The 16,419-nt window shown below is 35.7% G+C and overlaps 1 protein-coding gene across 2 annotated transcripts; it reads right to left on the reverse strand.

Moving 5' to 3' along the window:
• Nucleotides 1–2,014: 2,014 nt before the first annotated feature.
• LOC100258714 (NDR1/HIN1-like protein 10) lies at nt 2,015–13,473 on the reverse strand. Of its 2 annotated transcripts, none has more exons than XM_002272128.4 (2): nt 12,583–13,473; nt 2,015–2,470 (listed from the first exon to the last, which is right to left on the reverse strand). In XM_002272128.4, the coding sequence occupies exons 1-2, from the start codon at nt 13,296–13,298 to the stop codon at nt 2,464–2,466; spliced, it is 723 nt and encodes a 240-aa protein (XP_002272164.2). In that variant the 5' UTR covers nt 13,299–13,473; the 3' UTR covers nt 2,015–2,463. The 2 variants fall into 2 exon arrangements, with proteins under 2 accessions (XP_002272164.2, XP_010651846.1); XM_010653544.3 differs by having other exon boundaries at nt 12,591–13,418.
• Nucleotides 13,474–16,419: the final 2,946 nt, after the last annotated feature.

Genomic DNA, 16,419 nt, shown 5'->3' on the forward strand with positions numbered 1-16,419 from the left:
CCAAATGGAAAGGGAAGAAAAGGAAATGACAAAAAAGAATGGAATGAATCCTCTGGTGTGGGTTTCTAAGAGCCTCTTTGAGTTAAAGTCGACTAAGCATCGGGGATGCAACTGCAATCAATCTTAAAGCTTCAGTTAAGACAGCGATTTCAAGTTCTAAAATTTACTTCCCCAAAGTTCAATTCAACAGCCTTATCAAACTACTCATTGTAGAAAGAAAGTTCAAGTCGGATGTGAACAGTCAATCACCATATGAATTTCATTCTATTGCATGCCCATCAGCCATGACAAAAGGAAATTAGCAGAGAGATGGACCAACAGGAGAAAAAGATGATTTAGTAATAGTCAAGCAATACAACGATGGAAATCAGCCCCACAACGTGCAATTTGGAACACGTCAAAGGTGCCAAGCCCATGTCTTTGTCACCACAAAGGAAAAACAAAATCAGCAATTATCATCTCCAGGTTTGGTAAAAAGATGTGTCCAAGCACTATTTCCATATCATCCACTGGAAATTCTCCTCATTATCCTGGAAAATATCTGCTTGAGTCATCTTTTCTTTGCAAACTCTGTAGCAGGGCCTGATTCTAGCCACAGAGATACTAAATTAGAAACAATCTACTGCCATTAACCAGCAGTTGAAACCTTATAAATATTAAAGATTTATTAAACCTGTTACAAACTAATTGATTTACGTAAAGCAATCTAACCTTAACTATTATGCAATCTTGTGCATGTACAACTACCTTATAAAATTGGCCTCTTCTATAAAGGTAACAACATCTACTACTAACATTAGTATTTTGGTATAACATATCTAAAAATATTAAAGCCCCACCCAGCCTTACATCCCAAAATTCTAAACCTGCATCAACTTCGACCATGGCATTGGACCACACAACCTCTTGTGTGTGTGAGTGTGTGTGTTTTTTCAGATTTTCAGAGATGAGGATGGGGTGGGAAGCTTTCCCATTCCTATCCTATACTATCCTATCCCACCTCGCTTGGGATAGCATTGTTCCTTGAAGAAGCCAATTCCAAGCACATATAAAATAGACAAGCATTGATTTTCAGAAAATGCATTCTAGCTGACAGCTTTTCGGTCAAAACTATCTAGTCAGGGGAACTGGAGCTTCTGACAGGTTCTTAGAAGGGGAACTAGTGTTGTATTGATCATTTGTTATGAGGAATCATAGGGATCAACTCCCTGAGCATATCAACGGTTGCCTGTCAGCTCTGACCACTTCAATGAACCAACACATTTACATTAATCAAAGATGGCGCCAAGCACAGGATATCCCATTTTTGAAATATGATCAAGTTCAAAGATGGGAGTGTGCCTGCCATTAATCCCATTTCCGAAAATTATAACACAGCACCATAATAGAACCCGGATGTTTGCAAATTCTAAACTCAAAGCCGTTGTAGAGATCTACTACATTAAGACCTCCTGTTCCAAAGTAACAAATTGGCGCTTTCCAACCTTACAGGACCCAATGCTCTGGTGACTAGGCATTGTTTCAGTCATTTTTAAAAGATAAATTCTATTTCCCCAATATCTAAAGCATTACTTTCACAAATTGGTTAATGATGCAGCAGAAGAAGCAACAGCCATTCCAACAGTGAAATTTACTATAAGAAAGTTACAGATATATTAAATAATACCTAACCTTCCTCCACTCCACATACTGAGAAAAAAAGGATTCATCTTATTCTATATATGGAAGTTTTCTACTGTCACTCATTGATAATTTAGGTAGCATTTTGATACACTTCCTGTTTTTCATTTTCAAAGACAGAAAATAATACTAACTTCTATATAAAATTCATGAACTTTTATACAAAAAAACATAGGGACTTCACTATTGTTCTAAGGAATTGTTATTAAAATTTTTTAAATTTGATGTAATAAATTTTTTAAATAATCATATTTTTCTTAAATAGTTTAAAATTCGTTATCTTTCTAAGGCACGTTTCTATTATTTACAAAAGAATGCCACATTGCCACCTTCATTTTTAAATACATTCAAAATATTTTGCTTGTCAATAAAATATATGTTTCATAGAAGATGTTTACAAATGCTTCACCACACTTGGTGCTCAAATTATGTGTGCCATATCAAACACATGATTCTAAAGTAGTCCAAACCATTGGACCTCTTAAGTACAATGGATTCCCCCTTCTACACTTGTTTGCTCTCTTACACTCAATCTTGTCTTATGCTCCTAGGTTCACACCATATCATTAGATTCTACACTTATCTTCATTATATAAACTCTCGTCCATCGACAATAGATTTCACTAGAGGGGAAGAAGAGAAAACACAGGCTCCAGTTATGTGAGTAGTTTTGGTAGGTTGCATAATGAACCATTCGTATCTGTCATCAATAGTGAAACGCTCCTGGCTGCATCTTAGGTTCCAATATAACATTCTTCCCCATTTCAGTGTTGATCAACAATACTAAGCCCTGGATGATTGAAGATGACAAATGTGAGATGATCAACAAAAACAGAGAATTATCATCATATATTAAAGGGACTACAAGTAATATTCCGTTAATAGAAAAGACGTAACAATGACAAATATGTCCAAGAACCAGGGTGGAACGAGAAGCACAAGATATGGATACTGAACAAGGTATTCAATTGTAAACCGGGACATAATATCTGGGAGGGGGCCAAAGAGCCTAAAAGACGCTTCATACTGAATATGTTTTCCCTCGATGCTGTCTTGGATTATTACCTCTCAAGCATGTCCTTTTGACTGGTGCAGATATATATATATATATATATTTGATAAATTAAAATAAAAAGAGTCACTAAAAGAGCAACCCAAGGTAAACAAGAAAAAAACCTTTCTTCACCACCAAGGCTCAAACAACAGAAAATAAAGGAATAACCTCAACAAGACTCCAACCATTCAAAAAAACTTACCAAAGTCGGTGAATAATCATCTATAAACAACTTAGAATTTGACCACTAAAAGCAAACAAAATCCATTTCAGCCTTTTGAACAGAAAAAGCCTCATTGTCGAACATAATGTTGTCCCTTACCTTCCAAACCGTCCAAAACAAACACAAAGGGCTTGCTTGCCAAACCTTTTTACAATTTTTACTCATAAAAGAACCATGTCATCCCAACAGAGTATCTCTACTCGACAAAGATAGCACCCAAGACACTAAAAAGCACAAAAAGCAGCTCCCATGAAATCCTTGTCTTTTCACAATGGAGAAGCAAATGATCTATAGATTCTTCATGGTCAAGGCACAAGTAACACCTATTTACTAAAGACCATCCTCATCTTTGAACTTGATCCAAAGTTAGAACCTTTCCCCACACTACCTCCCATGCGAAAAAGCTAACTCTATGTTAGACCCAAGAAAGCCAAATGCTGCTCATTGGAAATGACCTGCCAATGTTTGGTTCCAAAACATTGTAAAGGAACTTAATTGTAAACATGTCAATTTTTGTCATTGACCAAAGCAATGTATCTTTGATATCCCTACACACTATTTAGCCCTGCAAACATGCTAGAAATCTCTTCACGCACCATTTCCCAATCATTAAAAGATGTAGAGAAACAAGGATTCCAACTCTCTCTCAACTGAAAAATTCCAAACATCCTCCACCCACGCATCCTTAAACAATGCTAAAGCAAATAAAGAAGGAAATAACACACACAACAGACTATCCCCACACCCCCTATCCTTCCAAAAAAGCACCCTGCGCCCATTACCCACCAAAAAGGAACACCTAGATCTCACAAGTTATAACAAGCACATGTAAATCCAAATTCAAGTCAATGGAAACAAGCACCATTCCAGGTTAACCTGGTGCAAGGAATCTTTGTCCCTTAAAAATGATCTCTTTCACCAATCAAGTAACTTTGCAATGCCACTACTCTTACTTGAGAATCTTAACCCATATCAAACCAAAGCTAAAAGGTATAGGCCAAGCTCAACTCCTCTGTCATTCCTGATATCAAATTCTTCTCAATAGGTCATCCTACAACTACTTCATAGCATCACGCTTAAAAGAAGACTAACCAATAAAAGGTCCTCATGTTATTGAGTCTCACCAGAGTGCAGTGTTGTCAAGGGAAGCCCCTAATTGCCTAGGGGGGATTTTTCCTTCAGCAATGCCCTAGAGTACTTTACACAGGGACAGGGCAATGCAAGGTGGGATTTTTCCTTCAGTGATGGCCTAATATAAGTATGTAAAAAATATGAATGTCTTATTTTTTGGTGAATGCTTTTAAATCATGTAAGCTACGTAAAGAGTCTCTTTTTTTTTGTTAGGACCATTTTAGATGATCTAGAGAACATGGTACAGTTAGAAGTACAGAAATTACACCCATAATAGAAAGTAATAAAATTAACAGAATGAAACCCAACCCAACCCCACCCCAAACTCTGCTGACCACTCAGACAATTTTAAGATCAACATCATTTAGCAAGCCACCATGCCAGTCTCATAAGGAGATTATAGTAAAAGCAACATAGCACAGTGTTCTTGACTGTCTCTAATTGAACTATGCAATCCAATATAATCAACTGAATCCAAGCTGGCACCTCTAGGCAAATGCAGGGTTAGATGCCCTCTAAAAGCCAATCTGCCCCAATGACCAACTGCAGAAAGAGGGACCATAACTCTGTTGATTTTGTACCCTACAGACATGGTAAATGCACATCCCAACCTCCATTTGGAAACTCAACCACAATGCCCATATAATCTGCCTTGAGGGCATTGTTCATAGGCCTTCCAGCACCCATGTGAACTTTAGAATGTCTTCCTAATGCCTAAAACCTGCCCCTAAGTAGCTCTGAAGTAAGCTCACCCCAATGCCATTCCATGGCACAAAGGCTGACAAATTCACCTTGTCTAATATAGTAGGACAGCATTTTCAGTAACACAACCGCCAAGGTAACACCATCCTTGTATAATCAAAATAATTGGACAAGTTCCATACAACCTCAAATCAGACATCATAAGCTTTCACTACATTCTGGCATCCCAAACCAACTTTGGTAGAAGTAAAAAATATCAGAAGCAGGCAAGGACCTAGTGAAGCCTTAAATCCTAAATATGTCTTCAACAAATTCAATACTATCATGTCTTCGTTCACTGTGTCAGCTCAAGTTCTTCTTCCTTTTTTATTTTTTATTATTTTTTGATAGACAACAAGAGCATGAATTAAAAAGCACAAAAGAGAGGGGATGCACCCTATGCATACAAGCAGTATACACAAAACATCACATTACAAGCACCAAAAGACATGTACAAGAACAGCCTACAAAACAAGCCAAGCTATCCACAAGGAAGAACATCTAAGAAATCCAAAATAGAGGGGTTCTCCATTTTCAATGATGCATGGGACCACTCCAATAGTTATTTAATGAAGAACGCCGTCAATCTATGATCTAAGAACTCTTCTTCATTGAAAATCCTTTGGTTACAGTCTTTCCAGAAGCACAAAAATAAGCAAACCAGAGCCAAACACCAGACAGTTCTCTTCTTAACCAGCCCCTTAGATTTCCAATCAAGGAGGAGGTTTCTCACTGAAACTGGGAACACCCATTTCCAGTTCTCACTGAAACTGGATCCAAGTTCTTTTTAGTCGTCCTATTGTCCTTTGCAGGCCTTCAAGTTGAACCAAATCATTCTGCTTATGTCCGGTGCAGTTTTTCTCTTTAGCATAGCCATTTTCAATCATAGAGAATGGAGAACAGAAGAGGGATGCATTAGTTAGCTGATTGTTTGACTAAGCTTTTGTTAGGGTACATGTCAATCTATATCTGCTGAAAACTACAATTAGTGGAAATTGAATCACAGAGGGTGAGACTCACCAGTAACTAAACCTCACCATAACTAAATAAGGCCATGCAACACTTAAATCTCACAATACTAACACATCAATTGAAAACTAGAATCACAGTAAGTAAACAGTCACTAGTAGCTTAAAATTAAAATACAACTAAATAGGGCCACCCTATGTATAGGCATTTTAACAGATGAAAGCACTTAAATCTCATGCTAATGTTGCCTTTGGTAGGTTAAGGTCAAGGAGAAGTTACAATTTTAGGCTTCTAGAAGAGAAAATTATTTACTAGAGTTTAAAGCAAACCTTTCAAGATAAGTGGTTGGTAGAATTCCATCAAAGAAGGGCAGAAATTTCTAACTTTGACCCAAAATACAATTCCAGGTGTTTAGATATGGCTTAAAAGTACATATAAGTAGGATTGGATAAATAAAAATTAAAACCAAAAGATGGTGGCTGGTTGCATGCAAAAGTAAATGCTCACAGCAATTAGAAGCTTTAGGAGTTTGGCAATTGAATAAAGATAGAAATAGGATTAGATTTATTAAGGATTTCAATAAATAAATAAATAATAAAAAATAGCTAGTTGTGTAGAAATGCAAAAAATTATACCTAAAAGTCTTAATGGTCTTCTAGGAATCTCACTAAGAACAGAAATTGATAGAATTTCATCATGCAAATTGTCTCAAATAAAAGATTTACTTCTTTTTTTTTTATAGACAACAAAAGAATGTTTTAAGAAACACCAAAAAGAGGGAAAGTTTTTAGTTTGAAACCCAAAAGCATGAATAAAAGATTTACTAACATGTAGTGGATGGTTTGAAACCCAATAAACAGCTTCTAATTAAACTCAAACTAGAAGCTTAAAAGAAAGAAAAGAAAAGAAAAGAAAAGAAAAAGGAGAGTTTAGTATGTTCTAATTGACTATCATTCCCCCAAAATATATTCCTTACACCTACCATTTATAATTGGTTCGGTTGGTTGTGGACCATTGTATTACATAACATATGCTTAGCTGAAGATTTCAATACCTCTGTATGATATTCTTAAATCTTAAATATTCCAGATTTCAGCTTTTATTAATGTACAGTTGTTCCCATAAAAAATAAAATAAAATAAATTAAAATAAAGCAAAAAAGATCATCCTTCAGTTGTTTATTATCAACATGAGACACTCCTGAAACTTAATAATTCTTGGAGACTAACAGTTCTAAAAGAGACACCCATTGCACTACAGCTCTCGCCAAGATATCGAATTGCATTTGCAACCTATATGGAGTACAAGTATTCAGTTATTACAAATTAGTGACACTCATCTTCAGCGGTCAGATTTCTCCTGATGTTGCTAGTATGATTGCCAAATTACCATCATCCAGGCTCCACAATGCCCTTTGGGCATTAGGTTTCTTAAAGAAGTTTTCAGTAGTAGAGTTGCAGCATAAATCTTATAGCCAACCCAACACAGCTAGAAGCAGTGAACCCAAATGATGATGGAGAACATGGATATGGGACATCTTTTGGAAGGCAAGGGCATGCAGAAGGATTAGACCATGATCAGGATAGCAACCATGGATGTCATAAGGGGTAGCAGTAAATGTAATCCATAACTTTGTGGTACCATGGTTCATGACAACAGAGTTAACTGCTATGAAGTAATGAGAGAACGCCTAAACCTTAAACCTTAAGTTGTAGGAATGGAGATCAAACTGCTCAACCTTCACCAGGTTCTACTGCTCACAAGCATGATGAAGTGAACCAAAAGAAAAAAAAAATTAAGATACTACTGAGGAATACCTAAAACTTGGTAGAGGTTGGTAGAGCTTCAAAACAGTGTTGTTAAAGTCTTGCATCGAAATACAGGTGCAACTTAGTTTAGGCTTATTCATTGATGCAGGATCTTCAGATTTTCAGCATTGTAGAAGTTTCTTGAATTGTAAAATGAGATAAAAGGTTTAAAGATGGTTAAGAATAAGAGAAAAATCTTTGGCAATCACACGTAGAAAGAAGACAATGACATCCTCAAAGGAAGCATAATAGATGTGAAAGCCTTTCATTAAAATTTAAGTTCTCCACTTTGAAAGACTACATAGAAAGAAGACAATCACATCCTCAAAGGAAGCATAATAGATGCTAAAGCCTTTTATTAAAATTCAAGTTCTCCACTTTGAAAGACTACATAGAAAGAAGACAACCACATCCTCAAAGGAAGCATAATTGATGCTAAAGCTTTCATTAAAATTCTAGTTCTCCACTTTGAAAGACTACATAGGAATATATATACTGTTATGACTCTCTTCCTTGATAAAATAACTTTCCTAATTCTGTCTTCACAGGAATAGGAATAGATATAGGAAATAAATATTATTTAAAAACTAAAAGAAATAAAAACTTGACAAGAAGTAAATTATTACCTGGAATAGAAACTTAACAAAAGATTTAACCTAACCAAAACTAACCATGGTAAGTTCCTAGAGGAACTTAAATCATAATTGGTACCCCAAAGTAAGGCTTGAGCATTGGAATCAACGTTCCCACTTCTCTTGTGAGTCTTCAAAGGATGATTCCAATAACATTTTCCATCATCTCTCCTTAGCTTAGAAAAACTCCACTTTAGCGAGTAAAATGATACCTCTCATAAGGATCATGACTAAGATGTCAAAGGTCAGCGAAGGTAATGCAAGTACAATAAGAAAGACCAAATAGCATAACCTACCACTCATAGGGGCTACCCTTTATCTTGAAAGTCGTTCACCATTCTTCTCTAGGCCTTTCATCCTAACTTGGTGATGACTACTCTTCAAATAAATTTTGAAAAGATTATAGAACCCACCATAACATCTAATATATCAACAAGTTGATGTCTTGAAAACTAGTATTTGATTGTAATAATGTTTACCGAACACTGTTAACATACATCCACTAACTAACATCCTTTTTAGGAGTGAGTAATATTGGTACAACATTTAGTCTGAAACTCCAACCGCTTCAAGTTGTTATAGTGTTATTTTAGGCTTTATACCAAATTTGATGAATGATTATCAAAATTTTAAGTTATAGAATGAGATGAAGGTCAAATATGATGAAAAAAAAAAGGCAAAAAGATCCAAGTATTCTAGGCAACCACACTAAGGTGGTGTTTGGTTTTTTTACTTAATTCTAAACAGAACTAAAAACTAAATAGTGTTTAATAATGTTAGGTATTAGGTTGTTTGTTTTTATAATATTTTATTTCTATTAAGCATTAAAAAGTACAGAAAAACCAACGTGTTACCTTTTCCATTTAGGAAAAGCCAAATACTTTGATTTTTTCTATTCAGCCAAAAACTTATAATAAGTCATGAAAAAGTAAAAAAAACAAACAACCTAAAGTCTGAAAGCAAATTGCTTTCAACAAAAAACTAAAAAAACAAACACCCTCTAAGATTCTTAAACAATCACACCAATGATTTCCTAAGCAATTCCAATAAAAAAAAATGATTTCCTAAGCAATCGCACTTAAGAAGAAGAAAACATACCCTCAAAGAAAGCATAATAGATGCTGAAAACTTTTATTAAAAGTCTGGTTCTTCACTTTGAAAGACCAAGTACATATGTTCTCATGACTCTCTTCCTTAATATGACAACTTTTCTAATTTTTTATCTTTCCTTTTAGTAATGAAAAAAGAATTTTATTTAGAACCTAAAGAAAATACAAACTTTCTTAATAGAACAAGAAAAGAAACAGAAATAGAAATGTGATAAGTGAACCACTACCTAAAATAACAACTTAATAAAAGACTAAACCTAAATTAGTTATGGTAAGTTTAAAGAAAAACTTAAATCATCACTAGTGCTCCAAAATAAGGCTTGGGCATTGGAACCAGCCTTTCCCATTATTTTGAAAATCTTCAAGGATATTTTCAACAATGTTCCCCATCATTCATTTAACATCTACTAGAAGGGAAAGATGTCAGCTTCAAATATTCTTAACACAGTTATGAACTGCGTAAGACAGGGTTTCCACATTGTTTATACATTCATGTGCATGCTACAAGTTTCAAGATGGTTTAGCTTGAGTTAGTGAATGTTTGTACCCATGGCTATCAATGTTTTAAAAGGCTAAAGAAGATTTTGAAGTGTTTTTCCCTAATGAGGTGAGGCCTAAGCCTTAAGGCAAAGCAGGGCATTAGCCTCAACTTAAACAAAATAATAATAATACTAATAATAATAAATAAATAAATAAACCAATAAATTAATTAATAAAATCACATGAAAATTTGATAATAAGAAAACCATACAATTCATAATAACTAATTAATTGTTTGTCATTATCAATAGTTCTTAATTTAGTTCCTCTTTCTCTCTTCTAAAATCCAATTCTCTCTCATGGCTTCATCAAATAATCTTCTACATTACCATCACTATCACCAATAGGATCATCCAAGGAATCATAATGATATCCAATTGCTCTATTATTCTCCACATCAATGTTAACATTTACACATTGTTTTTTTTTTTTTTTTTCATTCATCAATAACATGAAATTAATTGTATATGAGTTCAACCATTACAATGACTAACAACTCCTTTATTTCTTCTTCTCAATTTCTTTCTTCCCTCTCCATTTAAAGAATTAATTGGTCTAAGCCCTCACTTTATAAAAGGTTTAACCCTAGTCTTTTTTGTTTTTTTTTCCTCCTTTTTGATAGGCAACACCGGATATATGTTAATAGCACCTAAGAAAAGGGTGCACTAGAGCACACAATTTATATAGTAAGCACCAGCGAACAAGCAAAAAAGAAAAGAGAAAACAAAAGAACAAACTCTCTTTCCTTCCTTGGAGCTACACCAATTAACAAATCCTATCATGTTCATTGAATGGTCATATATGTACACTCTAACTGTAGCCCTAAACCCAAAACAAAACTTATAAATCTGCAGCAAAGCCTCACAAAAGCACAATTCATTAAAACCATTGAATATTGAGACTTAAACATCTTATAAAATATGTATAAAAAGCTCATAAAGACCTTAAACCCATTAAAACCTTGTGACCCATTAAAACCTTGTAAATATTTGAGGCTTAAGCCCCATAAGGTGGTAGCCTCAAGGCTATAAGCCTCAATTGGGTGAGGCTTAAGCATTGATTACCCTATAATGAGGTTATAGCCTCGAGGCTAATTTACATAGCCTTGCCTCGAGGCAATCCTCAAGGCATAAGTCTCATTCGCCTTTTAAAACATTGACACCACATATATCCATATAAAATATGATCTTATTATTCTATCCTTAGTAGGTTTTGTGGGAACATAGAGGATGAGGATAAATTAAAAAAGAGGGCACTAAGGAGAGAGAATGAAAATGGACTTGCATGGTATAGATAGAAAAAGCTGTAAATCAAGGAAAGTGAACAATAACATCTACTGGTTTCAACTTTGAGATGTTCAAAAGACTATGTTGGTTGAGGTAAGTAGGTGTTTGGGGTCTTATGACAATCTAATGGCTATCGAAATTAAATAAAATGAAAATTCGAACCAAAAAAACACTAGAAAAAGTGAAAAAAAAAAAAAAAAAAAAGAAAGAGGAAAGGCCCTTTGAACATCCATTATAGAACATATAAATGTCCCATGGAACATTCAAATGATGCCTATGGGGGCATTCAAATGCCATCTATCAAAAAAAAAAATGGGGGCATTTAAATGCCTTCATATGGTAGTTTTAATGCTTGACCAATTTTGACCTTATTTTCAATTTTTAATGCTTTAAAATGTACTTTTTGGAAATTTTACCTTTCTTAAACTCAATTTGAATAAACCATCTAGGTTTTTCTTTTCTTTTCTTTTCTTTTTTCTTTTTTCTTTTTTTTAAACCTAGCCTTTGAACTTTGATGGCGTGGATGCACATATTGCAATGATAACCATTGCTCCACCTAGAATTTCTAATTCTCAAAACTTTCAAGACTACAACTTAAAAGTCCTTTTAGTAGAAAGGTGTGATGGCGCATCAATCCACAAGCCTCAACATGATTTTGAGGTGATCCAATAAAAATTATAAAGTGGCACGCCACAGAAATGAAAGAAAAGTGTAGGTGTTAATTGGTATAAGACTCTTAGAAGTAGGTGTTCGAATTAGGTAAAGCTGCTTACATTTTGTTCATATTTAGTAGACTTGGTTTACTATTGTTTGACTCATGTTTTGTTAAATGGAAAAAGGATATCACTAGAATACATGACACCAGATATGTGAAAACAATTAATTTGAAATGTGGCTGAAGCATCAATGGTTTAAATATGACATCCATTTCATTATAGGAATTTATTTCCAATAAAATGACTCACATTTTCAAGTTTAGATTCCAATAAACTAAACACAATCTTAATGAAATTGATTCTAAATAAGGTATTAGTCTACAGGGCTAATAGCATAGATTTTACCGCTTTTTCTGAAGGCGCCTAACAACTTAACGGATGTAGTTTTAATTTTAAGAATAGATAAAAGAAGAGTAATTTTATGGACAGTAGACACGAGAAGGAGAGGGATACGGAAATGAAGTGCCCGGTTTGACAACATCTACACATCCATGTCAGGGCAATCAACAATTTTAGCATCAATCAGGACCTGTTAATCATCACAAACCTAAATCCATGTACACCTAAGTTGACAAATTTTGTATTGAAAGCATCTTCTCTACCACCATCATATCACACATCCCCATCAGACACAAATAAAAGAGTAAATCTAACACCAGAAAAAAAAAAAAAAAAAACACTAAATTTACTCACAAACCAACCCTGCATTCCCTTGAACCTCCCACCAAAGATCCTCTACTGGCATTTGAAGGCAACCCCAACGCAATGTCATTGCACTGTGCACTCAAAAATCGTGACCTCGCCTTCCACACCCCTGACTTGAAGCTTACCCTAGCGAACACCTTCACTGTGAAGCTCACAGACCCTCTCGTCCTTTCCGCATTTATTGCTAACACATCTACATAAGCTCCGATAGCTGCGAAAGTTGCTGTCACGGTAGTCTCATTCTTGGTGCCCTGATAGAAGGGCGCGATGGTGGTTTGGGACAGCGTGGCCGATTTGTAGGCAATAGAGGATTCGATGCGGTCGTATGAGATGCTAATCTTCTTGTTAGGGTTTCGGACGTCAAAGCTGATGTTCCATTCGCCAGAGAGCTGGGAGGCGGAGACGTTGAAGGAGGAGAGGGAGGCGGAGGCGACGCTGAAGTACGGGAGGCGAGGGCGGAGGACGAGCCAGACGATGAAGATGATGGTGCCCACGATAATGAAGAAGGCGATCATGGCGGCCAGGAAACGACGGAGGAAGGTGGCGCGTGGGGAAGAGTAAGGGGGCGCGTGGTAGGGGTGGGCTGCATTGGGGTTGTAGTAAGGGGGCGGCGGAGCATTGTAGGGGTAGGCAGTGGCGGTGGAGTGCGGCTGGGGGTATCCTGGTGCAGGATAGCCTGTAACTGGCCTATGCGGATCTTCCATTGGAAGGGGCTAAAAAGTAATAAGAATTCAGAGCCAAGAGAGTGATCGAGGGTTTTAACTTTTAAGAGAGAAAGAGAGCCTACTAGATAGACCCAATGGTTTCCGGACAATTTTCCTGGCTTTAGGCCCGTCAGCAGTATCGAGATATATCGGAGATATATTACTGAGATATTATATATCGGAGAAGGTGGATATGATATATAGGTAAAATATATCGCCTCACAGAAATATCGATAAATATTACCGATATATCGATGATTACAAATGTATCAATTATATAAGCAAAATATTGGTCATAAATGGAAAAAAATAATTGAAATTAGTATATTTGTAATAATTTAGTTTTAAATTAAATTATTTTTAAATAAAAATCATAAAAATATTTAAATAGCATAATTAGTATATTTGCAATAATTTAGTTTTAAATTAATAATTTTATTTTACTTTGATATTCAAGTGTAATAATAGTATATTGAGAATAAATTAACTTAGTACATTTTTAAATTAGTATAACATTGAATTTAAATTAGTACATTTTTACCATTAATTAATATATTTTTAATAGAGTTAAGTAAATTAACTTAATATAATAATATATTTAAATCACATAATTAGTATATTTGTAATAATTTAACTTCATAATGAGTCTACACTTACAAAATTCACATTTCTTATTAGCCGACACTATATAATTAAATTTAATATCGCAAATCATATCATACATATATTAATTTCTTCAATAAAACTACTTTAAAATGTCTATTATACTTCTAATTTCATTTTTAAGAGTTTTTTCTTACATTTTCATAAGTTTTGATGAATTTTTGGTCTATCGATATTTTGTGTCAAAATATCCATCGATATATCTCCGATATATCTATAAAATCCAAGTACCGATATATCTGTGATTACCGATATTTTCATCATTGGCCTTAGTTGCCTATTCCACCTTCTTTGAAAAACGATCGGCCTGTGCAATCAGAATTCCATGAAATCTGTGTTTGTGTTAAAATTTATGGAAATATTTGATTAAAAGAGAGGAGAACACCTATATTTATAAAAATAATTTTGATACATTAAAATTATACTATAGTTTTATTTTAATATTTTTACCCTTCAAGTTCCCAAGAAATGAATGTTTGATGTACTCTTTTGACTAGAGCACTAGTTATACTTTCAAGTTATAATGTGGGCCCACTCATAAAATTAGAAATAAAATTTCTTACATCTAAACTTTTATAATTTTTGCTATTAAATTCTCAAAACAAAAAGTAAAAAACAGATTGATAAACATTGTTGAGGTCAAGCCAACTGGAGTTAGGTTCATCTAGCTTCGCTAAAGTCAGACGGACTTCTTTCCTTCTTCGTGCTTCTTGAAGAGTTCGTCCAACTGTACTGGAGTCAGATTAACTTCTTTCCTACACAAAAAGAAGTTCAGACGAATGGTCTAGGCACACCCCTCCGAAGCTTAAGTTAGACAAGGGTAGCTCTAATTATTTTGTGGGAGAGAATGAGCGTATGTGTGTACATACCTTGTTCATGCTTTTTGAAGGGTTTATATAGAGCTTATGACACCGCCATTGTAGTGTTGACTATGCACTTTAGCATTTGTAGTAATGATGATTGTCCTTAGGATGGTTGGGCAATCATACTAGATAAGGGCGGTTGGCATGTGTCGTCTACTGATGTGCCAAAATCTCGGATTGTGTAGCTAACTGTCCATTTAATATGCCAATGTCTAGAATTGTGTGCAACAATTAATTGACATTGACTTTTGGGTGTAAATGGGGTCTTGTCCGCCGCTTAGGTGTCAGGTGTCTAAGTTGGCGCCCAAACGTCAAGTACGATTGATCACGCATGCCAGAAATCCTAAGGACTTGATTAGACTGATTTTCTCATTTGAGAATCTAGCGAGCTCAGGCTGTCGATTCCATTTGGCTTTGTGGGAAAATGGAACCCTCTCACTTCTGGTGCTAAACTTAACTCACATTGGTCTGGAAGAAATGATCCTAGACTGGTTTCAAGTCTATCCTAGACGGCCAAAGGGTCTTGAGCTTGAGAGGGACACGTGGAATGGAACACCCCCACAATGCCCCCATAATCCGTCTATCTCTTCAGGTTGCTTGGGTGCTTTGGAACATGTGTCACTTGGAGTGGCAATGATGGATCTCATCCATCAAGGCTAACCATCAAATGACGCGCCTGTTAGGGAAACGTTTCCAAGTGGCTTGTCTTTTGGATACCTAGGTTTTTAATCCCTATAAATAGAGGGTTCCACACCTTTTGGGTTACTTTTTGGTTTTTTTCCCGCTTTAGAGTTATTTTCTTTTCGCTCTACATCTTCGTTGTTGTTGTGCCTACCATCTGTCGCTCTTCGCTTTGCTCCTGGCGGACTCCTCTCCCTCCAGAGAGCACTTACTCCTGACTCCAATAAGCCTTCCACCATTCACCATTCGTTCTGGTTGTTATTCTCTTTTGAACCTCATCGGTGGTAATTGGTTAGATAGGAAATGGACGCCCTGGCATCCAGATCTTATGGTTTTTTCGGTATTTTTGCTTTGGAGAGGATGGTTGAACCAAAGTTTGGACTTAGGGCTTTTCAGGTTTCCCTTTCTACTCCTACGTTGTCAGTGCATTCAACCGTTGGTTCAGGTGCTTCATCTTGCTACCGTCGCACTAGCACGATGGGGGCGACCATTCCTCTATTCATAAGTTAAGAGACTTGCTTTGAAAATTTTGTTTAGATTATCGGTTTAGATTTAGACTTTTGGTTCGTCTAGGTTTCTTATTGTATTGTTGAGGCACTGTTAAGCAGCGGATGGGTCGGGTGATCAATTCTAATAACTGCATTGTCCCACACAAGTTTCTACATGACCTAGATCCACTTAACATGATGGCAAGAAGAGGTGTCGCTTCTACCAGCGGAAGCAATAGGCCTCAGAAAAGTGGACGACAAACCACTAGAGTTGGACGCCTCAGATCGGAGCGTCTAATTAGTCTCCTATCTGAACGAGAATTGTGAACACGTTTCTATATTTCGGACAGTATCCCTATCCAACTAATAGACGGCAAGACTCTATCCTCCGTTGACTTGCCCAACAACACGATGTACTTTACTAAG

Source organism: Vitis vinifera, chromosome 6 (assembly GCF_030704535.1).
Source record: "Vitis vinifera cultivar Pinot Noir 40024 chromosome 6, ASM3070453v1".
Classification (NCBI taxonomy): domain Eukaryota; kingdom Viridiplantae; phylum Streptophyta; class Magnoliopsida; order Vitales; family Vitaceae; genus Vitis; species Vitis vinifera.